This window comes from Girardinichthys multiradiatus, chromosome 8, assembly GCF_021462225.1.
Source record: "Girardinichthys multiradiatus isolate DD_20200921_A chromosome 8, DD_fGirMul_XY1, whole genome shotgun sequence".
Lineage (NCBI taxonomy): Eukaryota > Metazoa > Chordata > Actinopteri > Cyprinodontiformes > Goodeidae > Girardinichthys > Girardinichthys multiradiatus.
The window spans coordinates 4,812,620-4,840,419 of record NC_061801.1 but is presented as its reverse complement, the minus strand read 5'-3'; the positions used below and the strand labels follow the sequence as shown (position 1 = coordinate 4,840,419).

Here is a 27,800-nt window from a genome sequence, read left to right as displayed (position 1 = left end):
ACAACTGGCAACATTTCATTTATTTTCCAAGTGTTTTAGTAAACAGAGACAAACGATAACATGAAAAAGACTAATTCCATATTCATATCAGAGCTGCCAGGTTACATTTAGTCAGAGATGATCTCCACGTAGTTGGCAGGGAACAAGCCGTAATGTCCATCAGGTCCATAACCTCTCCACCAGCCTTCGTCCAGCATTTCTATCTCTGTTATAATGTCATCAGGGTCAAAGGTGATCTCAGTATCATCAGCTGTGGAGGACAGGGAAGTGAGGAAAAAAGCTTGGCTTAATGGTGCAGATGCTGTCATTTTTAATTCTGCTCATGCCTCTGTTTTATTTAGTATATATACAAATGAATGACGTTCAGATTCTTTTCATGATCTTTTTCTGCTTGCATCCTGATGTGGTTCCACTGTAAAAATCTAATCAAACTGCAATAATCGAGATCCACAGATAAAACAAGACATAACATTTTCTCCTTCACTGTCTGGCTAAATTAGACAAATATATTCTAAGTTAAACACTAATAAACTAAACATTTCCTGTTTTACTAAGGATGACCAAAATTATTTCTATTTGTTAAGTGCCAGAATTTTGGGAAAATATTTAGTTCACATACATTTGTTTTGTATTAGAATTGTAGAATTGTGTTTTAAATTTTACGACTTGGGTCATATGTTTTGGCTTCAATTCCACAAGCTTCCTACAATAGTTTGCTAGAAATGTTGATATATCCTCCTGATAGAACTGGTGGAGGTGAGTCAGGTTTATATGCCTGCTCTGTCTCAAGTAGTCAATAGCCTGCACCTGTTTTGCTATCTGTTCAATGTCTCCGTTTGTCATTGCCTCCCTTATGGATCCTACTGTTTGCCTGCCAGTTTCACCTCCGTTTCTTGTGCTCTTTTTATTTGCTATTCAACCCAGTTTTCGACCCATGCTCCAGGCTTTGTTCACCCCGTGCCTACCTGTAAGTTTTTGTCCTCACCATGCTGTTTGTCTGGTCCTGTCTGCATTTTGGTCCAGCTCCAGCCTCACAGATCCTGACAGTTATGGAGTTCCACAATTCACTTCCTGATATCTTGGCTGATTTCTTTTGATTTACTTTCATGATGTCACACAAGTCGGGAGTGTGTTTGATGTGTTGTCTTAAATTACTTCATCTGTTGCTTCATTTAACTAAACTTTTATGAGTTAACCTATAAGAAGCTAACAAAGCTACGGCATCATCATCTGAAAGTTTCCAAATTGTTTAAAGGAATAGTAAACCTAGTGAACATAAGCTTCTGACTTTGAAGAAAGGAAATATCTAAAAATGTTCTTTCTCATTGTTCTGGCATTTAGCAAGTAGAACTAATGTAGGTAATCCTAACTGATGTGAATCAGGAGAAGTTTAGTCTGAATTAAAGTCAGAAGGTAGGAAAAACAGGGTATTTTTTCATACATTGTTAAAATCTGGTTTCAACTGTAAAACATAAAAAAGACTGAAAAGACACTCTAACATCATCAGAGTCATTTTACTAGTACAGCTCCAAGAATAAAACAAGCATTATGTGTTCACATACCAGCCTGGTAGTCATAGAGAGCTTTGGCTCTGTACAGATGTCCACTGTTACCTGGATCATATTCCTGAGCCTAAAATTTAAAGAGACCATTTCATTAAAAGCAAAGGCTCCAAACCCAGAGGAATCTGTACAAATGATATGTAAAATATTATTCAAAACCGAATGCAGATAAACTCTGTTTCTGTCAGTGTCGGACAAGCCAGGATGACTGAGGTGTCCAAGTATTTTCAGAACTTTAGCCGAAGAAAAAGTGGACTCACCTCCTGGTAAATATTTTCATACAGATTCTCAGTGGTCTCAAGTGAATCTGGGGCCACATACAGATCATGCTGAATTGGACTTTCCACTGTGGAAGAATGGCAGGAATTAAGAAACATGACAAATCCAGAGTATAAATACTCTATGGAGATCAGCCTGATCATAATGTTGCCTCACAAAATTCTCCTCTGCGTAATACCTGAAAAATCAGCATGGTTTTGATTGGTTTGGATCCATACTTTACACTGGCTTGCAAAAGAATTTGTATAATTGGACTTTTCCACAAAAAAGTAACTATGTATCTACTGTGGATTTTGTGATGGGCCAAGATACAAAAGTGAATAATTGTGAAATGGAATAAAAAGGTAACATAGTTTTCAAAACTTTTTCACATAAAAGTTAAATGTGGGGTGCATTTGTATTCACTCCGTTATGAGTCAACACTTACTGTAGAACCATCATTGCTGCAATTACAGCTGCAGGTCTTTAGCTTTCCACTTCTAGGGATTTACATTTTACACATTCTTTTTTTGCAAAACAGCTTAAGCTCAGTTAAACTGGAGGGAGAGTGTGTGTGAATATTGACTTCCAAGCATCTCCACAGCAAGATGCTGTCAAGACCGCGTTCTGTGCAGTGAGGTGGTGTGTTCAGGGTCAAATGGAGTGTTGGCTTTTCTTCAAAAAGTCTGTTTGCATGTTGGCATGCAATAAAAAAGCATGCAACACTTTCAAAGTTTTGTTTGTGAAACATTTCCAGTCATGCATCAGTTTCTTTCCACTTCTCCATAGTCCTTTGTGATGGCCTACTGCATAAAGTTCAGATAAAATAAATAGTTTGCCCTTTGCAAGGCACTTGAAACTGAAGGGCTTTAGTTAACAGAATGAATTGTAAGATGCAGAGTAACAGTCTTTTATGGAGAACTGTCTGATCATACTGTTGCCTTCAGACTAGAGGTTCTTACTGGTCCCCTTTTGCCTTAATACCTGGATAAATCCTGTGTTTCCAATTCTTTATAAGGACAGGAATGTTCTGGGCAGAATTCCACTACAGGCACTGAGCTCCAGTTACTAGTCACAGAACTAGATTTACATAAATGGAACGGTTTTATTATACTGATTTTACAATAAGATATCCATGTGACCAAGGAATCCTGAAAAGGGCTTTTGGGGTTGCAGGAAATGACAGAACAAGATCCCAAAATATGGTTTATTTTTACACTACTTGACAGTGGCCATATATTAGCATTTGGTTTCTATGATAAAGATAACTCCAGTGGATGTGAAAGCTCCACACCCCAGATAAAATATCAGGCTTTTGTGGTGTGAAAAAAATTAGACCAGGACACATGATTTAAATATCTTTTGTACCTTTGTGGGACATTTATCCTGTTCAGTTCAACTAAATTCCTACAACCCCTTCAGTGGTACTGATGGACTCTTGGTAGCCTTTCTGCCCAGAGATAAACGTTCAGTTTCCATAATGTCACTGTTGCACATTTTCTCCAATTATTTACGACTGCCTTTACTGTGCCATGCTGTACACTATGCGTAAAGCTTTGGATGTTTTGTACCCTTTAGGTAAACGATGCAATTATGCAAATGTCAGGAAATAATACTCTGACAGCTGAACTTTACTTATAGTTAATGATAAATGGATTGAATTATCTATCCAGCACCTTTCTGTTAATAATGGCCGCTCAAATGCTTTTTCCTTATGGTCAAAATAACTAGAATTAATGATAGCTCAGTACCATGGAAAGATTAAATGTTGAAATAGGATTTAAAACAGAAAACAGTGTATTTGTCTAAGGGTTGGCACACTTAATAGACATGTTATTGCAACTCTTGTTTTCCGATTTTCTTTCCAACAGATCTTTTGGTTTTCAGTTGAATTGTGCAGAATTTGTCACAATGAAGGTGGAAAAAGTTTTAAATGATATTTCATGGTCTATTTAAACATCGTAAACAGCTGGTAATTTTTTAAGGGTGTGTAGACATTTGAGAGTCACTGTATCTAAATGTGAGTAAATATCTGTTGTCAATAGTAGAGCAGCTAGATGTTATTTTTTACTATTTCCCTCCTTAATATGTGGAGGTTAAACATTTTATTTTGTGTTCACTGTGGGGCATTGAAACCCAAGGGCTTCCTGTAACTGGGAACTCTTCATTTACGAGTTCCTACTAAAACAATTGGAAGAAACCAGCTTCAGAGGTTGGATTTTCTAACATAAGGTCTGACAGTGTTGAGCTCTACAGTTAATATCTAATCTGACAAACACAAAACCTCATTGCAGGAAAACACTCAAGTGATGCATTTTTGGTTGTGAAAGGACAACATATTTGGTGATATTATTGCCATCATACCTGGAGTATTTTCATCTGCGTCATCATCAAACTCATCCGACCATTCCGCCTCCTCATTAAAATCATCCTCTGTAATCAGGGATAAGGAAAAAAGGGAGACATGATGTTTGATTTGCTTTTCAACACTACAGTCTTGGTTCTGGAACTGTGGTACAACTGCCACTGGTGGTACCTGGGCTGCCTTTAGTGATACTTAAAATAAATTTTGGTATTAAAATATTTGCAAAGTAAAATTATCAAATTAAGTCAGTTATTCAAGCATTTTGAGCTTTACTTCTAACAGAATCTACTCAAAAGTGAGGTTCAGTGGAGAAAACTGTAGTATACAACCGTGAACCAGGAGTGCTGGTGGCCAAATCTGTTGTGTTCTATTTACCGCAGACACTGGGACCTGGATTTGGGAATGACATCCACCTGCTGTAGCTTACCAGTGTTTCGGTTCCAACTCTCAAAACCAGTAGGATTTGATCTTTGCTTTGCTCAGCCACCAGGCTAACTACTATTACCAATATAAGCTAATTATGTAGATTTGCTGCGCATTTTGTCTTTTAAACACTGTAGCAACATGTTGACCAAAGAACGGTGAACAGGGCAGTCTAAGTGAGAGAGTCAATAAAAATCATATAGTCAGGAGTGCAAATAATCAGTCTTTACTGTGACTTTGAGGTCCATATTGGTCAAAAAACCCTCACTTTCCCTCTGGGAATTCTAACTTCTGAGGAGCTTCCGTTAAAGCTGCAGTAGAGAAAACCGTGGAGTTGGCCTGAAAGTTTGAACAAGCACACCTTACAGGTCCCTCCCCCTTGCTCTCTGCTGTGCTACAGCCATCCCCCACAGCAGAGCCTGGAGTGAATGCACAGGCTAGTAAGCAAGCCCACCAGGCTTGGCGGTGATGGCAGTGGCCTTCAACAGTTATGGCACATTTACTGGTCGGGATGAAACATCAAAGATATACTTTAAACTGTCTATGGCCTGCCCATACGCTGTCTACAAACTTGGCCCTCAAATCATTAGCATATTGCCATTAGCACAGCTGCAGCACACCAGTAATCTTGAGCAACCATACACGCTGTGCGGGGGAGGGGTGAGAGCAGCGCGTACACCAGTGGGATTGACACTGCTAAGACATACAGGGGTTGGACAATGAAACTGAAACACCTGTCATTTTAGTGTGGGAGGTTTCATGGCTAAATTGGACCAGTCTGGTAGCCAGTCTTCATTGATTGCACATTGCACCAGTAAGAGCAGAGTGTGAAGACTCAATTAGCAGGGTAAGAGCACAGTTTTGCTCAAAATATTGAAATGCACACAACATTATGGGTGACATACCAGAGTTCAAAAGAGGACAAATTGTTAGTGCACGTCTTGCTGGCGCATCTGTGACCAAGACAGCAAGTCTTTGTGATGCATCAAGAGCCACGGTATCCAGGGTAATGTCAGCATACCACCAAGAAGGACGAACCACATCCAACAGGATTAACTGTGGACGCAAGAAGAAGCTGTCTGAAAGGGATGTTTGGGTGTTAACCTGGATTGTATCCAAAAAACATAAAACCACGGCTGCCCAAATCACGGCAGAATTAAATGTGCATCTCCACTCTCCTGTTTCCACCAGAACGGTCCGTCGGGAGCTCCACAGGGTCAATATACACGGCCGGGCTGCTATCGCCAAACCTTTGGTCACTCATGCCAATGCCAAACGTCGGTTTCAATGGTGCAAGGAGCACAGATCTTGGGCTGTGGACAATGTGAAACATGTATTGTTCACTGATGAGTCCACCTTTACTGTTTTCCCAACATCCAGGAGAGTTACGGTGTGGAGAAGCCCCAAAGAAGCGTACCACCCAGACTGTTGCATGCCCAGAGTGAAGCATGGGGGTGGATCAGTGATGGTTTGGGCTGCCATATCATGGCATTCCCTTGGCCCAATACTTATGCTAGATGGGCGCTTCACTGCCAAGGACTACAGAACCATTCTTGAGGACCATGTGCATCCAATGGTTCAAACATTGTATCCTGAAGGCGGTGCCATGTATCAGGATGACAATGCACCAATACACACAGCAAGACTGGTGAAAGATTGGTTTCATGAACATGAAAGTGAAGTTGAACATCTCCCATGGCCTGCAGAGTCACCAGATCTAAATATTATTGAGCCACTTTGGGGTGTTTTGGAGGAGCGAGTCAGGAAACGTTTTCCTCAACCATTATCACGTAGTGACCTGGCCACTATCCTGTAAGAAGAATGGCTTAAAATCCCTCTGACCACTGTGCAGGACTTGTATGTCATTCCCAAGACGAATTGACGCTGTATTGGCCGCAGAAGGAGGCCCTACACCATACTAATAAATTATTGTGGTCTAAAACCAGGTGTTTCAGTTTCATTGTCCAACTCCTGTACCTCCTGACCTCTGCCTCCCGCCTTGGTTGTTTCTGACCAGGAGCGGTGTATTTCTGCAAATAGACCACTGGGAGGAGCCAAAGGATCTTGATTTTCAGATAATCTGTCTCATTTTAACACTTTTAACAGGTTTGTAAAAAATATTTATTTTACAAAAGTTACCTACTGCAACTTTACGTTTTCCTACTCCCGACTTCTAAGTTAAATAGAACACATAAATAAACCACATCCTTTAACTAATAATTCTATGACATGATACAACCATTATCTGTTCAGCTGCAGTTTTAAAATGTCAAGGGGCCGGTACATTGAAAACTAGATGTAGCACTGCTCCATTTAGTGTCACAACAGTTAGAAAGCTACCATAGCATTAAGTTCTGTTTTTCGTTCCCGGAATTCCTGAACAGAGGGAGGTAAAGGTGGAATTTTCCGGATCCTTTTTTATCTAGATGATGCTGTTGATCAAACTGAAATCCATGTTGGAAATGCAATCATGTATACTCTCTGTGCTCCAGTGCACCTTATGCAGAGTTGCCAACTTTTGAAAGAAGCTCAGAGTGAGACTGTAAAAAAATATTTTTCCAGATGTTTTAAAGTGTCACAAGGAAAATTTAGTGTGAGATCATTTTGATCCAAGGGAATAATGTCTGCATGCGTAACTGAGAGAGCACACCTCTCCCTCTGTTATAGCAATCAGTCCGCTGATAAGACTGACTGACATTTCCACTCTTTCACAGCTTGATGATACAACTCTGTCCAATAACTTTAATTCATGTGAAATGTCACCACAACAATTGAAGCTACAACATTTGCAAAACACCTATTCTGGCCATGACTGTTCATATATTTAGAATTAATATGATACATTTGGATGCAAATGATAATGATTACATGAGTGACACCTGCATAAAATGAGCTGAACAGGAAGTGCATCTGACCTGCAGCCCCTTCAGGTGAACCTGTGGTCTCTCGGGGTGTGGGGGAGACAGCTGCAGCAGGAAATGCAGACAGTTTAGGTGCAACTGGAGAAAAGGGGTTCAGCGAAGGGGACTGGAACACTGATGGTGGGCTCTGAGGCTTCCTTGGAGCTTCAGTCTCAAAAGATATCTGGGACAGCAAGGAGCAGTGCAGCTTCCCTGAGGGTAAACACATCAACATGAACTGTTCATTCTACAAAGTATAGTTTAGAGTTAGTTTGTTGTGTTTCTTACCATTTCGAGATGCAGGAGATGGTAAGTTATTGGCCTCAAAGCTCTGCTCCTTCTGCTTGAATATGTCTCTGGGATTGAATGCTCTCTGAGAAATCAGTGACCTTGCTTCCTGTGAATGAACGAATGAGACATTAAAAGGTACATCGAAAAAAAAAATTATATTGCGTAAAAGTGTAATATTTCTTGCCAGTCATCTCAGAAACTATACCTCAATATTATATAGAATCATTAAACACAGAGTGATACATTCCAAGCTTTTGTTTCTTGTAATTTTGATTATTATGGCTTACAGGTAAAGAAAACATTCTGAAGTCTGAAAAACTAGAAAAAGGACCACAGCTAAAAAACAAAACAGCATAGAAAATCTGTAAAATAGTGCATCTGCAATGGCACATTTAGATTTTAAATCCATTTTACTTACGAAACACATTTCAACAACAGCAAATTTGACCAAAGTGCTGCACAAAATAGCATCGATAGAACAGATAAAACCAAGGTATAAAACTGAATTTGAGACACATAAGATAAAACAGAGACAATTAAAAAGGCATGATAACTCACAACAGGCAAATCACTGTTGAAAAAAATGTTTTTAAAAGTGACTTAAAAACAGGGAGAGAAGATGTCTAATATTTAAGACCAGTGTAATTCAAGGTTCAGGAACCACAACAGAAGAAGCTTGATCTTCTCTAAGTTCCCACTTAGTTTTTTGGAAACCTGAAAGCATCCGGTCAACTGATCTAAGGGCCAGCTGGAGTAAATCAGAAAGGTACTGAGGAGCGAGACCATTTAGACATTTATAAGTCAACATTAGGACTTTAAAATGAATTGTGTGATGCACAGGGAGCCAGTGAATGGAGGACAAGATAGGTGAGATGTGTGTAACAGTTAAAAGACGGGCAGCAGCATCTTGAACAAGCTGAAGTCAAGTCAAGTTTATTTATATAGTGCTTTTCAACAACAGGGCACTCAAAGCGCTGTACACGAGGAAAACATTACAATGATACAGAAAATCAAACACAGAAAAACAAATCAAATGACACTAATAATGCTTGGGAGTAATAATAATTAATAATCCTTCCGGGTTTACTGGTAGAAATTGGTTCCAAGCCTGTCACAGTGTGTGTTTTTGATTCTGTAATTGTTTACGTTTAGTCAGGTGTTTTTCTGTTACTAGTTTGGTTAGTTCTTGAGTCCCCGTTTCTGGGTTTTGTTTCCTAGGTTCTGTTCTGTTGAGTGTGTTATTTTACTGTATTATTAGATCTGTTATTCTCCCCGTGTTCTGGTCCCTTGGGTTTGTTTACTGTTTGTTTCGTCAGGCTCCTCATGTTCTCGTTTATCCCTATCTGGTTCACCTGCCCCTCTGTCTTGCTGCACGCCTGTTCCACACCAGTGCCTGTTTTCTCTGATAACCTGCCTATTGTTTCATGTCCACCTTCGTCTGTATTTAAGTTTGTCTTGGTCCTTTGTTCCACGCGGTGTCGTTAGTCTTCTTTAGCCTGTCAGTTTATGCCATGTTTTGGGTTGTGCTGCGATCCAGAAACCAGGACTGTTTATTGCCGAACTTCGTTTCCTTGGATCTCTGTGAAACCTCCACAGGCATTTGTAAGTTAGCTTGCTTCATTAAACAGTTACATTCTCTCCAACAATCTCCGCTCGTCCTGCATCCCTGGTCCACCAGTAAAATTGAACCATGACAAAGCCACTCTTAATAATAAAGCATCTTATGCTAAAAGAAGATGATAATATTGATAGTCTCATCATTCCACTGAATTCTAACTAGGGAAGCTGAGTCACTGGTACAAAACAGCTTTAATCCACATTTTCAGGTGCTAATAATAATTTGCCTTTACTGGTACTGTAGTTGAACTAAGTAATAACAGTCCATTGTAGTCTAACTAAAAAAGCTGGGTCATTGGTGTAAGAGCAGCTATAATCCAAATTACTAATAATGTTTGGTTTCCGCTAGTAAACCTTCTGATAAAACAAAAAATCTATGAAAAAGTAATGAAATCATGCAATTAGGTGCAGGGCTAAGCAACACACAAGAAGAAAAGATTTTGCAAGAGTGCGGTGGAATACTGGGGGTGCGAATAAATAACTATGAGTGTGTGCAAGAATTAGACTGTCAACACAGATAGAGCGCCATTGTCCTTGAGGAGAGAGATGGAAGTTTTCTCAATCGGCCGCAAAGTCTTATCTGGGTCACAGCTGTTCGGGGGTGCTGGGAAAGAGCACCATGTTTACATAACATCCAGAAGATATTTTGTCGATAGCCACTTAGCAGAAGTTGCCAAGGCTACGTTGGGGCACCAGATTTAGAAAAAAAATAAGTGTTCTGGTTCAAGCAGTTGTGTGGATTTCCAACCACTTTAAGAGTTTTTACTGTTATCTCTCAATTGCGAATCCAAATATCCAAATTTCTGGGACTTTCCCGCAGTTCTCGAGCGAACAACCTTCTCCATGATTAAATCCTTTCACCTCTGAGGCCAAAAGCCGCTTCCAGGCTACGATTCTGTTCAAGAATCGTATCCAGCTTGCGGCTTAGCTCTCTTAACAATTCAGACGTGAAAGGGATGCTTGACGGACATCAGCCTAAAGTGCATTGCAACAGTTGAGATGAGTTGAGATTAAGGCATGTATTATTCTCTCCATGTCATGCCTCAATAAAAATGGCTTAGGTTTTGCAATTTGCCTTAACTAGGAGAAACATTTTGTGCAAAACAGAGCTGATCTGTTTATTAACTTTTAATCCAACTCCATAATTACTTTCAAATTTGTTACATACTGTCTGATGTAAATCTGGCAGTCTTTGCGTTCCAGTGGAAAGAGATGCCATGTTTTCTAAAATTGGACCCTAAAGGGAGCAGGCATACAAAAATAAGTTAATAATACCACTAACAGCTAACCAAAGGATATTTAGTAGTGAGGAAGATTTCAAAATGTATTGCACAGGTGGCTTCCTATTATGGTACCTATTTGGATTTTACTGAGCTCCTAAGAGCAATCCGTTTTTTCTGAAATGTTTGTTGAACCAATCTGCAGGTCCAGCTGCTGGGTTCTATACGCCTGTGATCATGAGATGATTGGAATACCTGCATTCAGTAGTTAGTTACAGTTACATCCATATGCCTGGTCAGCCATACTCACATTAGCTTTCTGCACAGATGCTGCAGCGTTGATTCCTGTTACCTTCCTTGCATTTTCCTGCTGATTCTAGAACAGTGACACCATTTTAAATCACATTATTTGCTATAAAACAGGAATACAAAAACTGGAAACATCATATGTAAAATGTGTTGTAACTGTTAGAACCAAGACCTATTATCAGTTGAAAAATGACAGGGAGGACAAAGGAGGAAGCCAAACACCTGTTTACAGCATAATAAAGCAATCATAGAAAGTGCTCCTAAACAAGAAGTTAATAAACAAATCCCAAATGTTGGGTGGAAAAGTCTGTGCCTTGTTTGTTAGCATCCTATTTCACACTCGATTGAAATGTAAGACAGCCCTTACTTCCAGTTTTGACCTAGACCTTCAGAGCTCTGAGATAATGGCAGATGTTTGAACTGGTGTGCTTTGTTTTCACAGGCATTTAGACTCACTCTGAAACTGAATTGGCTTGGGGAAGTAATGTCATGTTCCGTTTGTGGAACTCAGTGTCTTCGGAATATGGAAGTCCTACAGGGTAAGTCGCCACCTCCACTCTCAAAATCCATCATGGTTGCTGCAAAAATGAACTGTATAGCTACAGTAATAAGATAGTGATTTATTTGCATTTATAATGGTTGGTGTCTTTTTAGATCAGCCAAGCAGCTTCTTCAGATCCTTTGTAATACTGAACCATACAGGAGGTCCTTCCTGCCCACATCCATCACCATCTACCTCTGACGAAACTTGTATAATACGAGTTACAACAACATTTAATTTCCATTTGGGATCAATCAAGTATTTTTGAACTGAATTGAATGACCCTGCGATGGACTGGCGACCTGTCCAGGGTGTACCCCGCCTCTCGCCCACAGACAGCTGGAGATAGGCACCACGACCCACTATGGAATAAGTGGTAGAAAATGTCTGACTGACTGAATTACGACCACTTGCCTAACCTTGGTATGGGCAAAGAACGGTGAACAGTACTGATGGGAAAAACGTTTCATTAATTTAACCAGATGGAAACTTCAGAGAATTTAAGTGTTAAACTAGGTACACACTGTTGAATATACATTTAAAATCAGATTAAGAAAAACTGCTGAATATGGTATAAACCTGACAGAAACAACCCGCAGTAACCTCGCTGCACATTCTATTAAATTCTAAGGCCAATTTATAAAAGCAGGGCAACATATAGAGTAGCTACTGCCCTGGATTAAATGCTCTTCTTGCCCCTAGTGTCTTGTGTAATGGTGATTCTTTGAGACATTTTAAGACACATCAGGCTTTGGTTAAGGTAATGTTTAACATACAGCCATATTTCAATAAGTTGTTCTAGTCTTACTAGCCTTACACATGGAAGAATCTCTCTCTATAGTGTGTTAAACAATACTATACAGATTGTATTACTTCTTAGGTACCTTTTAGCTACAACCGCAATTCCAGTGAAGTTGGGACGCTGTGCAAAGCGGATATAAAAACAGAATACAATGATTCGCCAATCCTGTTCAACCAGTATGCATTGAATTCACTATAAAGACAATATATTTAATATTCAAACTGATAAACTTTATTGTTTTATTGCCAATATTCACAAATTTTGAAAGTGGTGCTTCCAACAAGTTAAAAAAAAAAAGCTGGGACAGGGGCATGTTTATCACTGTGTTACATTACCTTTCCTTTTAACAACACTCAATAAGCGTTTGGGAACTGAATCCCAACGTCCCACCTTCACTTGAATTGGTTGTATGTTTAAAGTCAATCAAATAGCAGCAAAAAAGTAGACGCTAAGGATGATGATTCAAAGGCACAGAAAGACAGAAATGTTTATCCCTAATAAATCTGCATATCATGTAAAGCAATTTAAATTGTCTTTTTGCTGAAATGTTTTACACAAATAAACCTGTCTTGCCAAATATTCCATCTACTAACGGATTCCATAATAAAAGATAAGTGTTTTTCAGTTCACCTGTGAGCGGTCATAATGTTATGTCTGAGAGATGCAACATTTCTTTATCTAGTTACCATGCTACAATGCATAAAATGCAGAGAAACGCATCGCCCTCGGCTTAATTGCTCACATCATTTAGCATTGTCCATTAGGACATTTTTTGCAAATCTGAATGGTTTCCCAACACATTTTTTCACGTCTGAGATCTTTTCCAGATCTAACTTCGAATTAAACACAATGTAGCATATGACTCAAATCCGCGTGATCTGCTGAGTTATCAGTTGCAATGGTCATTCCCAATTTCAGTTCCAGTCTTGGAACAGCAACCAGTTTGCGTGGAACAAACTGGACCGTTCCACCTGAACCATTCTCTAAGGAATCCTAACAAAATAACATTCGTATTAGCTGCAATGATCCTTGCATTAGCTACAATTAATGAGCTAATAAACCAAATATGTTGCCCATCCTACTTATGGTAACCTAAAGTACTGTTAACATTGTTAATTAAATCTATTTTTCTCTTGGATACTATGAGGTAAAATAAAAAATGCTAGCTGTGTAAATGCTTTAGATTAACCATGTTGCACTGCTGGGAACACCTCAACAATACTGGCTGTTGGATCTGGTACTTTTAGGAGAATAATTCGTGTTAAAAAGTGTTTCCCCCTGACTTCCAACACTTCATATTACGTTTCATTTGCTTGATTCCCGTCAGCAGATGTGCAGAATTTAGGATGAGGAAGTAGCGAACCCACCTGAGAGAACCAACCTGGAACAGTCCTTAAAGACAAAAGACCTTCAATAACATGCTTCATGGATTCACTTACCAGTTGTTGTTGTTGTTGCTCCTTTTCTCTTTCCTCTTCATCCCTTTTTTTCTGAAGTGCCCTGCCATGTACAAGCATACAAACATCCCCAATGAGTGTATCTTTAACTTGTGGTTTCCATGTTACTGTATAGTAATAACTCACTTGTCTTGTTCGATTAGCTGAGCTTTCTCCTTTGCTCTCCTCTCCCTCTCATTCGCCTGTTTCTCATCCAACTCCCTCCTCTCCTTCTCCAGCTTCTGCCTCTCCTGCTCCACTCTCCTGCTCTCCTCCTTTAGACGTACCTCTTCATCCCTCTGAGAAAAGACATTTGTCACAATAATGCCAGCTGACAAACAGATGCTTTGGTCTGTACGGCTGCCAGTGTTATGTATGACGGAACAAACCTGAGCCTTGTCCCAGAAGTTATCCTTGTCGGTTTGTTGGATCTCCTGCATAGCATTGACTTTTTTGTACACAGAACCCTGTTATACAAGCAAAGGAAAAACTGGTGAACAGGTTGTAAAAATGTCTACACTCACTGTGTCATGGAGTGACATTTTGGACTTGATGGTTTATTTTGTAATTTAGATTCTCCTTATGGCTCTTTGTTTATTTCTTAAGTTATTGTTTCTATGTTACCCTCTAGTTTCTCTGTTTACTTAGTTCATAGTTATTCTAGTTCTTTATTTCCTCCTCTGATTTATTCTCTTGCTTAGTTTGTGTTTTCTGTTTGTTTAGTCCTTTCACCCATCCTCAGCCTTTGTATTTGTTTCACCTGTTCCTTGTCACACCTGTTCCCTGTTTCTTTGATTACCTACCTTTTGTTCCCCTCTCTGTGCTCTGTGTATATTAGTAGTTCTGTTTGCTTAGTTCCTCGCTGGTTCCTTTTCTATGTCTATGCTTTGTTCATGCTTCGTTTTGCTACGTTTTGCCATAGTACCTGGAGTGTGGAATAAACTATGATGCAGCTACCGAGCTCTTGTCTGCACTTTGGTCCGACCCGAGATCCTTCCACGACACACTGGCCAAAAGGTGTAGAGCAAGAAGATTGGTTCTCATAAGAAACAGTCCAATATGGATGTAAATTTGGAAAACAAAGCAGCTGGAGGTGTAAATGATTTGAACTGGAAGAAGTTGGCACCCCAGGGTACAGGTGGGGACATCATATGCGGAGCAGTCGGCTCACGTTAGCACCGGGTAGCCTTTTTAAAACATCAAGTGAAAGTTAAGAAGCAGGGGCTGTACTGTAGATGCAAGTCAGCATTACCAGCTTCTGAAGTTGTTTCATAGTGGTTGCATTGGGAGTTTGCATGAGGAAATGTATCAGGCAATTATCCAACATTTGGGTTTAATTCTTTACAAGATAGTTTGGGATGACAACAATTGTTCACACCCTCATGTACCCCATTGTTTCCCACATCAGATCGTCATCTGTACGTACAAATTCCTATCCTCATCTAAACCCCATGAGACCCCTGTCAAGTTTCATCGATTGCTGGTACTGCTGTCTAACCTATTCCAACCGGAACTAAGTAATGGGGAGCTAGTGCGCAGAGAAGAGTTGTGCTAGTCACCTTTAAATGGTAGCATGTTCTTATTTGCTTGTAAAATATTTGGTGAGAGCAAGGACACAAAATTAGCATTTGTTAGTGCAGGCTATGCAGATTGTACGCATGCCAGTGAACATATAGGAGAACATGAAGGTTGTAATATCCACAGGAAAGCCATGGTTTCTTACATCAAGAAAGCAGCTTACCTTGGAACAGTATTAGTTACAATATTCTTATGTCTTCAAGACATGCCTGTGGTATATTTAACTGGTTGGATTCAGCTGGATTTATGCATTAGTAAGGCTGAGTATCATCAGCATAACAGTGGAAATGTATCTCATGCTTTCAGATATTTTTACCAATTGGAAGCATATGTATAGCAAAGAGAATTGGCCCAACCACTGAACCCTGTGGTACTCCACAATTAACCCTTGAGTTTAGAGATGATTTATCATTTACATGAGCAAACTGGAAAATGTCAGACAAATAAGATTTAAACCAGCCTAGCGCTGTTCCCCTGATCCCTACAGCATATTCCAGCCTTTCTAAGAGAATATTGTGATCGACTGTATCAAATGCAGCACTGAGATCTAACAGAAGAAATCTCTTATCTGAGGCTAGGAGAATATCATTAGTGACTTTTACTAGTGCTGTTTCAGTGCTATGATGAGCTCTGTAACCTGACTGAAACTCTTCAAACAGATAATTACTGTGAAAATGTTCACACACTTGATTAGCAACTATTTTCTCAAGAATTTTAGATAAGAATGGAAGATTGGATATAGGTCTGTAATTTAGTAAATCATCTTGATCATTCGAAGGTTTCTTAAGTAAAGGTTTTTTTACAGCTACCTTAAAAACCTGAGGTACATATTCATTTACTAAGGATAGATTAATCATATCTAAATTGGGGGTGGTGATCAAAGGAAGCACTTTCTTAAATATTTTGTTTAGGATTGGGTCTCACATACAAGTTGATATCTGGCAGTCATTACATTGCAGTGGGAGGAAAGACCATGTTTTCTAAAAATAGACCCCAAAGGGAGAAGGTATAAAACAGAAGAGGACCAAGAATTAAACCTTGAGGATCCCTGCAAGACAGAGGGGCTGAGGTGGACAAAACATTTTCAGTATTAACACAAAACATTCTGTTTCTCAGATAGGAACAAAGCTGGTCCAGTGCACCACCTTTATTCCAACCCAATGGTCCAAACAAGATATTAGAACAGTCTGGTCCACAATACCAAACACTGCAGCAAGATCTACAGATACAAGATTCATAGAGCATCCAGAGCGGTTTGTATCATGATCCTGCAGTGTTAGAAGTTTTGTACTTGGTGAGGTAAGGCTTGAATACAGCTGCATGACTATGGAGCTCTCCATGCACTGTTCTTGAGCTAATCTAAAGACTACATGAAGTTTGGAGGTAAAAACTGTAGAAAGTTGGTGATCTTTGTGCACTCTGTTCTCAGTCGCTTCCACTTTTATTATAATAACACTAACAGGATAATATTTTAATAAGTTACAGTTACATCCATATGCCTGGTCAACCATACTCACATTAGCTGCTGCAGCGTTGATTCCTGTTACCTTCCTCACATTTTCCTGCTGATTCGAGAACAGTGACACAATTTTAAATCACATTATTTGCAATAAAACAGTCATACAAAAAATGGAAATATCATATGTAAAATGTATTGTAACTGTCAGAACCAAGATCCATTATAAGTTGAAAAATGACAGGGAGGACAAAGGTAACCTCTGAAGGTGTGGTGTGGTATTGTTAGTATGAAAATTTTTGTCTTGTCTGTGCTTTGTATCACCAACATCTTCATTTGTTTCAGTTTTGATGTGTAATCTCATCAAATTTGTTTCTGTTTTGCACTGTTAACATTGTTAATTAAATCTATTTTTCTCTTGGATACTACGAGGAGAAATAAAAAATGCTAGCTGTGTAAATGCTTTAGATTAACCATGTTGCACTGCTGGGAACACCTCAACAATACTGGCTGTTGGATCTGGTACTTTTAGGTGAATAATTTGTGTTAAAAAGTGTTTCCCCCTGACTTCCAACACTTCATATTACGTTTCATTTGCTTGATTCCCGTCAGCAGATGTGCAGAATTTAGGATGAGGATGTAGTGAACCCACCTGAGAGAACCAACCTGGAACAGTCCTTAAAGACAAAAGACCTTCAGTAACATGCTTCATGGATTCACTTACCAGTTGTTGTTGTTGTTGCTCCTTTTCTCTTTCCTCTTCATCCCTTTTTTTCTGAAGTGCCCTGCCATGTACAAGCATACAAACATCCCCAATGAGTGTATCTTTAACTTGTGGTTTCCATGTTACTGTATAGTAATAACTCACTTGTCTTGTTCGATTAGCTGAGCTTTCTCCTTTGCTCTCCTCTCCCTCTCATTCGCCTGTTTCTCATCCAACTCCCTCCTCTCCTTCTCCAGCTTCTGCCTCTCCTGCTCCACTCTCCTGCTCTCCTCCTTTAGACGTACCTCTTCATCCCTCTGAGAAAAGACATTTGTCACAATAATGCCAGCTGACAAACAGATGCTTTGGTCTGTATGGCTGCCAGTGTTGTGTATGACGGAACAAACCTGAGCCTTGTCCCAGAAGTTATCCTTGTCGGTTTGTTGGATCTCTTGCATAGCATTGACTTTTTTGTACACAGAACCCTGTTATACAAGCAAAGGAGAAACTAGTGAACAGGTTGTAAAAATGTCTACACTCACTGGCCAAAAGGTGTAGAGCAAGAAGATTGGTTCTCATAAGGAACAGTCCAATATGGATGTAAATTTGGAAAACACGGCAGCTGGAGGTGTAAATGATTTGAACTGGAAGAAGTTGGCACCCCAGGGTACAGGTGGGGACATCATATGCAGAGCAGTCGGCTCACGTTAGCACCGGGTAGCCTTTTTAAAACATCAAGTGAAAGTTAAGAGGCAGGGGCTGTACTGTAGATGCAAGTCAGCATTACCAGCTTCTGAAGTTGTTTCATAGTGGTTGCATTGGGAGTTTGCATGAGGAAATGTATCAGGCAATTATCCAACATTTGGGTTTAATTCTTTACAAGATAGTTTGGGATGACAACAAGTGTTCATATCCTCATGTACCCCATTGTTTTCCACATTAGATCGTCATCTGTACGTACAAATTCCTATCCTCGTCTAAACCCCATGAGACCCCTGTCAAGTTTCATCGATTGCTGGTACTGCTGTCTAACAGGTCTACGAGGCATGCTCTGTGTCCATTCATCCTTTCCTTTATTTATTCCTTTATTTGACTCCCTGAGTGTCATGCGATTGGCCGTGGGTATTCCTTTTTCTGAAATGTAGATTTCTTGTACATAATATGAGATTATTTGAGACCAACAACTAAAAGGCTGTCCATCAGTGATTGTCGTCAGAGATTTATTATTTACCAACTTAACTCTTCATTTTGTTTCCTTCATTTGAGTCCCTCTGGAGGCTGTGATCTAGAGGAAATAAACAACAGGAGCTGCCACAGGCGTCCTGATAACAGTCAATGTAGGCACGGGAACAATGATTCAACAGTGCACTCTGGAGCTATCAGAACCACATAAATGTCCTATGTTGCTAATGTCCTCTTTTGCGCTTCTGCCTCCTGCCTGGACTGAGCCAGCAAAAGGGATCGTTGTGCATAATGGTTGCAGAGCCATCTCCAAGCATTTGGAAAATGTGCGGAGTATAAGTGAGTGCCAGAACGGCAGGCCTTTGTACTGGCACTGAGCTCCATGAAAGGAAAAATGCAGACGTTTTTTGTGTTTTGGGATGATGGGGACGAGAAAATATGTGTTCTTCAGGTCAATGGAGGTGAACCAATTGTTCCAATGGACACAGTCCAACTCCTGTTTGATTGTCGGCATGTATAAAGGTCTCTCCATGATGGACTTGTTGAAAATAGACAGATCCAGAATGGTTCTCATGCCACCTGCCTTTTTAGGCATCAGGAAGTACTGGGAGCAGAAGCCCAGGAAAGCAATAACACCAAGGAGTGCTGTCATGGGGACATGCGCAAGTTGTGGAGATAAAAAAAAGCAGGAGCAAAGTGTCGCTTGGAGAACATGAGATCTTAGCACCTTTTAAATAAGAATTTAAAAATGTCCATCTCACTCTGTGTGGAAGATGTGTGTGAGGACATGACAGCAGGACTCTGAATGTGAACTGCACATTTTAAGGAAGTTTGCTCCAAGAGAAAAGTTTCTGTTTCATTTCAAAATTTCCACATTTTTCACACACTCATGTTGGACCAGGGGCATGCCAGCTGCTGACCTCTATGACATTGCTGTGTCGGGACGAACTGCTGCTGAGGTAACTGCTATTGTGGCTGAAGGAGCCTGGGAAGCTGCAACTGTGACTGTGGATCATCCCCGCCTGCGAAAGATTTCTGAGGGTGCCACTGCTCACCAGGCAGGCATTTAATAAAAAACAATAACTGACAGAGACAGAGCTGCTTTATTATTAATTCCTGACAATTAGGTGGTGCCCCGACTTGGTCATTGTGATCTAAATTACTGACTTTGTTAATAATTGCCTTTGGTACTTAATAGTAATTCACAGTCAAACCAACCTATTGTTGCAGAACATGTGCTTCAATAGGGAAGGTAAGACCCAGATGGACTCCATGTCCATCTCATGGTATAAGAATGTTACTTCCTGATCAAATTCATCAGAACTACAGGTGGCCAGAGTAGACCTTTTTTCTGGTAAGCTGCTGTGGGGAAAAAACATTTAAACTTATCTTCCACCACAATGGGGAGGTACTTGCTCCTTAGTCAGACTGGTACTTCTCATTATACTTTCTGGCCATAAGGTTACATCTGAGTCATTTCTACAGTTTAGCCTTATTTTAGAATTGTTCTTTTCTAAGAAATGTGCATTTTGCAAGAAATTATAATTTCATCTGAAGCAGAGCCTATTACACTGTATGAACATTATATCTCAGCTTAGCATACTGAGATAGCTTTTTAAAATAAATTGGAAAATAATTATTTTGAAAAAGCAATGTTCTGATTTAAGGCAAAATATAGTTTCAACACATTTCTTTCGCATTGAAAAGACAGTACAATGAAACTGCGCTATGTTTTTAAGTGAATACATTTCTTTCCATTCCTTCATTGTGTTAGCAAACACAGGTAATACAATAATTGTTCAGTGTCAGAGTTGACACAGTAGTGAACAGAGTGCACATGTTAAGCTTTGATACATCAGTGAGCCATTCTAAAAGGCTGCAAATGGCAGGGTTGTGCTACAAAAGAGGTAAAATAATATATTCCTCTTGTGGCACAACTGACTTTACTGAAATAATGGTACATGTATTAGCAGGAAGGTACAATGGTGCTTAGACTGCAAATTAATGCCATCCCCACAGGCCTTGCCGCCCTGCTCAGAAAGCTGTATTGCCCATGTCAAAAACCACCACTTGATCTATGGAGTAGTGGGTAGATTTTGTGTGTGATTTTCCTTATTTAGCTGGTTATTCTTTCTTCAGGAGGGTATTTTTATCTGTTTGTATATAGTGAACCTGTCTATAATTAGTCTAATGTCTAGTATTTGGTTGAATCAACGCTCTATATTTCCACTGTATGTATTTGGTATGTGGCTGAAAGTTCTGAGGGCTCTCATCTATGTCTCTTCTCACCACTGGTCCTCTGGGTGCATCTGTGTAATTTTGCTGTTTGTGGAAATTATAGTTGGCTCCAGATGCTTTGGCCACTTTGGTTAGAATGGTTTCTGGCTCCACATCCTCCTCTGTACGGGCGTTTATAGTCACGTGGGCTCCCTACGATCAAACATATGAAGTCATTAGAGGGAAGGTGATATACCAACTTTAATGGCTGCTTTGCCATCATAAAATCACAATATAATAAAATCGGGCTTACCCTCAAAAAGTTTGCTATGGAGCTCAGATGGTTGGCACACATTCCTTTACGAGAGTCCCTCACACCTTCACCAGTCTACATACACAGAGATTCATAATCTATATGTGTTTTTTCATTAGGTTATGCCTTATTATTGACAGTCACAAAGTGAAAACATATTTCATATATATGTGTCAATTAACTGAAAAGATGAACCAGAGACAAACCTTAAAAAGCTTGTCTTGCAGAGGTTAGACAGTGCTGTGAAAAAGTGTTTGCTTTACACACTTCCTCAGTTTTAGTTTTTATCGTCACACTTTGTTTTTTTGGCTGATAAAACACATTTTTTATCTCAAAAAAAAAAAAAAAAGCTAAAATAAACACAATACAGCTTTCAAATTATGATTTCATTTATCTTATCCAACCAAACCTGCCCTTTACTAAAAAGTAGTTCCCCCTATTAAATCATAAATTAACTCTGATCAATCACATCTTTTGGGTAGCTGAGTTCAGTTTCCGTAGCCACACCCAAGCCTGAACACTGTAGAATTAAGAATAATTTAAATAGAATCTGCCTGACAACATGAAGTAGGCTATAAAAACTCAAAAAGCAACACATCCTTCCCCAGTTTAAACAATTTTATGAACAGATGAGACAAATTCATTGACATCTATGTCTGGAAAGTGTATCTGGAAAGTCATTTCTAAGGCATTTCCAAACCACAATGAGAGTTATGATCCACAAATGGAAAAATCACAGTACTGTGTTGAACCTTCCCAGGAGATGTAAGATCTACCGTAATCACTCCAAGAGCACATCAACCTCATCCAGGAGGTCACAGAAGAGCCCAGAACAATGTTTAAAGCTCTGCAGGTTGCACTATCTCAACTAAGGTCAGATTTCATGATTCAGCAATACGAAAGAGAAACTGGGCCAAAAATAGCCATCAGAAAGTTCCAAGGCACATTTTACTAAATAATTCAAGACAACATACAAATATATAAAGTAAAACCTTGGATGATGCAGGGATTCCAAGCATGGGCTACTTAACACACACTTCTGTTGGTTGTGCATGAAAACCTTTTTGTACCACATCGAAGAAACAGTGTGCACACTGAGATTAAGATACCTGATCATTTCAAACATTTCAAACGTTTTAGAGCTACTGAAACAGCATTCATATTGATAGCATTGATTTTAATAACTGTCTTGTCCCTATTCATGTGGAAATGTGTGCTGCAAAAAATGCAGTTATAGAATAGAGACTTGATATTAGGAAACACTTAATCTACATTAAAGGATTTAATGATTAAAGCAAATCTCCAGAAATCTTCAGAATGTGTGTGTGTGTGTGTGTGTGTGTGTGTGTGTGTGTGTGTGTGTACATGTATACAGAACATTTAGTGGATCAATCACTGACGGAACACCCTTGTGGGTGTTCCGTCAGTGATTGATCCTTCTCAAAATATTAGCATATTATGATAAAGTTAATTATTTTCCATAATGTCATGATGAAAATTTAGCATTCATATATTTTAGATTCATTGCACACTAACTGAAATATTTCAGGTCTTTTATTGTCTTAATACGGATGATTTTGGCATACAGCTCATGAAAACCCAAAATTCCTATCTCACAAAATTAGCACATTTCATCCGACCAATAAAAGAAAAGTGTTTTTAATACAAAAAACGTCGACCTTCAAATAATCATGTACAGTTATGCACTCAATACTTGGTCGGGAATTCTTTTGCAGAAATGACTGCTTCAATGCGGCGTGGCATGGAGGCAATCAGCCTGTGGCACTGCTGAGGTCTTATGGAGGCCCAGGATGCTTCGATAGCGGCCTTTAGCTCATCCAGAGTGTTGGGTCTTGAGTCTCTCAACGTTCTCTTCACAATATCCCACAGATTCTCTATGGGGTTCAGGTCAGGAGAGTTGGCAGGCCAATTGAGCACAGTGATACCATGGTCAGTAAACCATTTACCAGTGGTTTTGGCACTGTGAGCAGGTGCCAGGTCGTGCTGAAAAATGAAATCGTCATCTCCATAAAGTTTTTCAGCAGATGGAAGCATGAAGTGCTCCAAAATCTCCTGATAGCTAGCTGCATTGACCCTGCCCTTGATAAAACACAGTGGACCAACACCAGCAGCTGACACGGCACCCCACACCATCACTGACTGTGGGTACTTGACACTGGACTTCTGGCATTTTGGCATTTCCTTCTCCCCAGTCTTCCTCCAGACTCTGGGACCTTGATTTCCGAATGACATGCAGAATTTGCTTTCATCCGAAAAAAGTACTTTGGACCACTGAGCAACAGTCCAGTGCTGCTTCTCTGTAGCCCAGGTCAGGCGCTTCTGCCGCTGTTTTTGCTTCAAAAGTGGCTTGACCTGGGGAATGCGGCACCTGTAGCCCATTTCCTGCACGGTGGCTCTGGATGTTTCTTCTCCAGACTCAGTCCACTGCTTCCGCAGGTCCCCCAAAGTCTGGAATCGGCCCTTCTCCACAATCTTCCTCAGGTTCCGGTCACCTCTTCACGTTGTGCAGCATTTTCTGCCACACTTTTTCCTTCCCACAGACTTCCCACTGAGGTGCCTTGATACAGCACTCTGGGAACAGCCTATTCGTTCAGAAATTTCTTTCTGTGTCTTACCCTCTTGCTTGAGGGTGTCAATAGTGGCCTTCTGGACAGCAGTCAGGTCGGCAGTCTTACCTATGATTGGGGTTTTGAGTGATGAACCAGGCTGGGAGTTTTAAAGGCCTCAGGAATCTTTTGCAGGTGTTTAGAGTTAACTTGTTGATTCAGATGATTAGGTTCATAGTTCGTTTAGATACCCTTTTAATGATATGCTAATTTTGTGAGATAGGAATTTTGGGTTTTCATGAGCTGTATGCCAAAATCATCCGTATTAAGACAATAAAAGACCTGAAATATTTCAGTTAGTGTGCAATGAATCTAAAATATATGAATGTTACATTTTCATCATGACATTATAGAAAATAATGAACTTTATCACAATATGCTAATATTTTGAGAAGGACCTGTATGTGGACATTTTGCCCGGTCCACACAAGGGAAAATGGGTTATGTGGTTTAATGGTTAGGTTTGGGACAAAGGCAAGAATTGAGTTACGGTTAGGTTTAGGGCAAGGGTCAAGTTTAGGCTATAGCAATGAGTGGAAGTCAATGCCAGGTCCCTGTAAGGATAGGAGAACATTACATACGTGTGTGTGAAGCTCACCCAGTTTATAAGAACATATTTTGGTAGGCCAGAATTCGGGTCTGGGACTCGACAGAAGGCATACATGACCTTCCCACTGTTCAGCTCCTCCACCAACTCCTCCAACCCCCCACCTGAACACACGCACATACACAAACAAAAATATGAATTTGTTATGTCACATGACCTTATGTTTCTCTAATGCAACATCAGATTTCTGATGTCTGTACATTTTTCCTGTTAACATCACATATGTTCTTCAACAATACTCTTTCAAAAGGTCAGACTGGCATATCTACATTTGTCCCAAAAACAACAAACAACAAACTGATGTCTGAAAGAGACTTGATGTAGAATGATTGATTTTAATCTGAGACCATGGTTCCCAACTGTAATAAGGTCGACTGCTCCATTTGAGTTGTGAGGCAATCTATGCCATAAACTGAATTTACGTATCTTGGTATTTTGTTTGTGGGTGATGGTTGCATGGAGAGGGAGATGCATAGATAGACATGGGATTGAGATGTCTAGATTCCCCTCTTGGACCCGATATCTCAGCGACCAAAACTCATTCACAACAGACAAACAAGCAGCAATAGGTCAGACTGCTTTTAATTTTAACCTGTCTGCTGTTTTCCTTGGTCTGTATGATGCTGCTTTCTTATGTTCTCGAACAAACTTCTGAGGCCAGAAACAGACCAGCTGTATTTATACTGACATTAAATTATTCACAGGTGTATTGTTTTTATTTGGAGCACTGGACATTTCAGGGGTAACAGAGGAGGGTGAATACAAAAGGTCTGCCACACTATCCAGATTTTTATTTCTTAAAAACGTTTGAAAACTATGTACATCATGAGCATTAAATCCTTTTTAAAAAGTCTCTGGGGCATAAATACTTTTACAAGCCACTGGTGGTCTGCAAGTGGACCACACTGAATCTAAGTTGCAGTTTTGGACATATAGTTTTGTATATTTATACAGGGATTTTTATATTGTGCTAATTGCCTCTTTAAAAGAAATAGGGCTGACGAAGAAAATTGATATTGATGATTTACTAAATTACAGACCTATATCCAATCTTTCATTCTTATCTAAAATTCTTGAGAAAATAGTTGCTAATCAAATGTGTGAGCATTTACACAGCAATGACCTGTTCGAAGAGTTTCAGTCAGGCTTCAGAGCTCATCATAGGACTGAAACAGCTCTGCTGAAAGTCACTAATGATATTCTTATGGCCTCAGATAATGGACTTGTGTCTGTACTTGTCCTCTTAGATCTCAGTGCTGCATTTGATACAGTCGATCACAATATTCTCTTAGAAAGCCTGGATGGCATTAAATTGACTTCCGGTAATAAAGTAAAAAACCTTGGTGTTATTTTTGACCAGGACATGTCATTTAAATACCAAATTAAACAGGTTTCTAGGATTTCCTTCTTTCACCTCCGGAACATTGCCAAAATTAGAAATATCCTGTCCAGGAGTGACGCTGAAAAAGTAGTCCATGCATTTGTTACTTCAAGGCTGGACTATTGTAATTCGTTACTATCAGGATGTCCACAAAATGCAGTTAAAAGCCTTCAGCTGATTCAAAATGCTGCAGCAAGAGTTTTGATAAAAATTAAAAAGAGAGATCATATTTCTCCTATTTTAGCTTCCCTTCATTGGCTCCCTGTTAAATCCAGAATAGAATTTAAAATTCTCCTTCTCACATATAAAGCCCTTAATGATCTAGCTCCATCATACATCAGAGATCTGATGGTTCCATATGTTCCTAACAGAGCACTTCGTTCTCAGACTGCAGGTTTACTGGTGGTTCCTAGAGTCTCTAGAAGTAGAATGGGAGGCAGATCCTTTAGTTATCAGGCTCCTCTCCTGTGGAACCAGCTCCCAGTTTTAGTCCGTGAGGCAAACACCCTGTCTACTTTTAAGGCTAGGCTTAAAATGTTCCTTTTTGATAAAGCTTATAGTTAGAGTGGCTTAGGTTATCCTGAGCTATCTCTGTAGTTATGCTGCTATAGGCTTAGGCTGCTGGAGGACATAATGACCACTTTCACCCTCTTCGCTACATTCTCACACTACTCTCCAATTTTGCATTATTTGCTGTTATTTTAGCTTTTAACTTTGTTCTCTCTCTTTTCTCTTCCTAGAAGCTACACCTGGCCTGACTCTGGGTCTACCTGTGACACCTTTCTGGAGAGGGGAATCGTCCGGGCTTCTGCTGGCAACAACTTAATGCTCACCCTCTACCCATGATCCACATAGCCCTGTCTTTCAGTGTTTAACCCTTTCTCTCTCCTAGACATAGCTACTGACTGAGCTTAACTGTAACAAACTCTATGTGCTCTCTTTCAGACTCTAACCTTGAAAACTGGCTCAGAGTTTATCTGTTCTTTCTTTCTAGATGAAACGACTAAAGGAGCTACATCCATTAACATTTACTTTTCCTTCCCATAGAAAGGACTCCTGGATCAGTGCTTCTTTGTTCTCTTTGTGTCTCTGCTCTGTTCTCTCTAACCCCCAGTTGGTCGTGTCAGATGGCCGCTCACACTGAGCCTGGTTCTGCTGGAGGTTTCTTCCTGTTAAAAGGGAGTTTTTCCTCTCCACTGTCGCTACATGCATGCTCAGTATGAGGGATTGCTGCAAAGTCAACGCCAGTGACTGTCCACTGTCTCTACATGCTCATCCAGGAGGAGTGAATGCTGCAAGTCACTGACTGGATGCAATCTGCTGGGTTTCCTTAGATAGAAAAACTTTTTATCCAATTTGAATAAATAACTAACTCTGACTGCACTGTTCAATGATTAGGATTAATTTGAATGTATGTACCTGACTTTTGTGAAGTGCCTTGTGACGACATGTGTTGTGAATTGGCGCTATATAAATAAACTGAATTGAATTGAATTGAATAACAAACCCTGAAAATGACATTACATTTTGAGAGAATGAAAGAACACTGACAGTCTTAACTGTCAACACAGATGTCATTTCTCATTGAAAATCTAAGCTACTTCACAACAAAGAGTAAAATGTCGATCCATTGTTCATCATGACCTCTCACCTCCTGTCTCTGCCAGTCGAAGGTCATTACTGTTGCCTTCATAGGTAAACAGAGCCCTAAATGCACAAAAACAGAACAGGTGAAATAAAGTGAGCAAAAGGCTCCTTCGCTTTTGTTTTCGACAAAACCAGCTCACCAGTCTGTGTCTGACGTAGCATCCACCACCTTTTTATAAGCGGCCATCAGAGCTGATCCATTCTTACTCAGGTTAACTGCCATTGTATTCCAGGGTCCTGGACTCCAAACAGGTTGCCAGTTATTCCAATGCTGTCAGAAGACAGAGAAAATAGGAATAAAAACCTCCACAGTTCGGGAAAAGAAACCCTCTGGCTTTTGTGATCTTTCAGAAAAGATTTTGATC

At 39.8% G+C, this 27,800-nt stretch overlaps 1 protein-coding gene across 4 annotated transcripts; it reads right to left on the bottom strand.

Moving 5' to 3' along the window:
• LOC124872267 (drebrin-like protein) lies at positions 1 to 27,800 on the bottom strand. Of its 4 annotated transcripts, none has more exons than XM_047372046.1 (19): positions 27,576 to 27,798; positions 27,440 to 27,495; positions 24,399 to 24,511; positions 21,174 to 21,248; positions 20,933 to 21,073; positions 17,869 to 17,946; positions 17,627 to 17,778; positions 17,483 to 17,543; positions 16,820 to 16,864; positions 14,114 to 14,191; positions 13,872 to 14,023; positions 13,728 to 13,788; positions 10,947 to 11,012; positions 7,797 to 7,905; positions 7,524 to 7,721; positions 4,185 to 4,253; positions 1,823 to 1,908; positions 1,563 to 1,632; positions 1 to 250 (listed from the first exon to the last, which is right to left on the bottom strand). In XM_047372046.1, exons 1-19 carry the CDS (start codon positions 27,656 to 27,658, stop codon positions 108 to 110), a joined length of 1,836 nt encoding a protein of 611 aa, XP_047228002.1. In that variant the 5' UTR covers positions 27,659 to 27,798; the 3' UTR covers positions 1 to 107. The 4 variants fall into 4 exon arrangements, with proteins under 4 accessions (XP_047228002.1, XP_047228001.1, XP_047228005.1 ...); XM_047372045.1 differs by having other exon boundaries at positions 16,820 to 16,867; positions 27,576 to 27,797; XM_047372049.1 differs by lacking the exons at positions 13,872 to 14,023; positions 14,114 to 14,191; positions 16,820 to 16,864; positions 17,483 to 17,543 and having other exon boundaries at positions 27,576 to 27,800.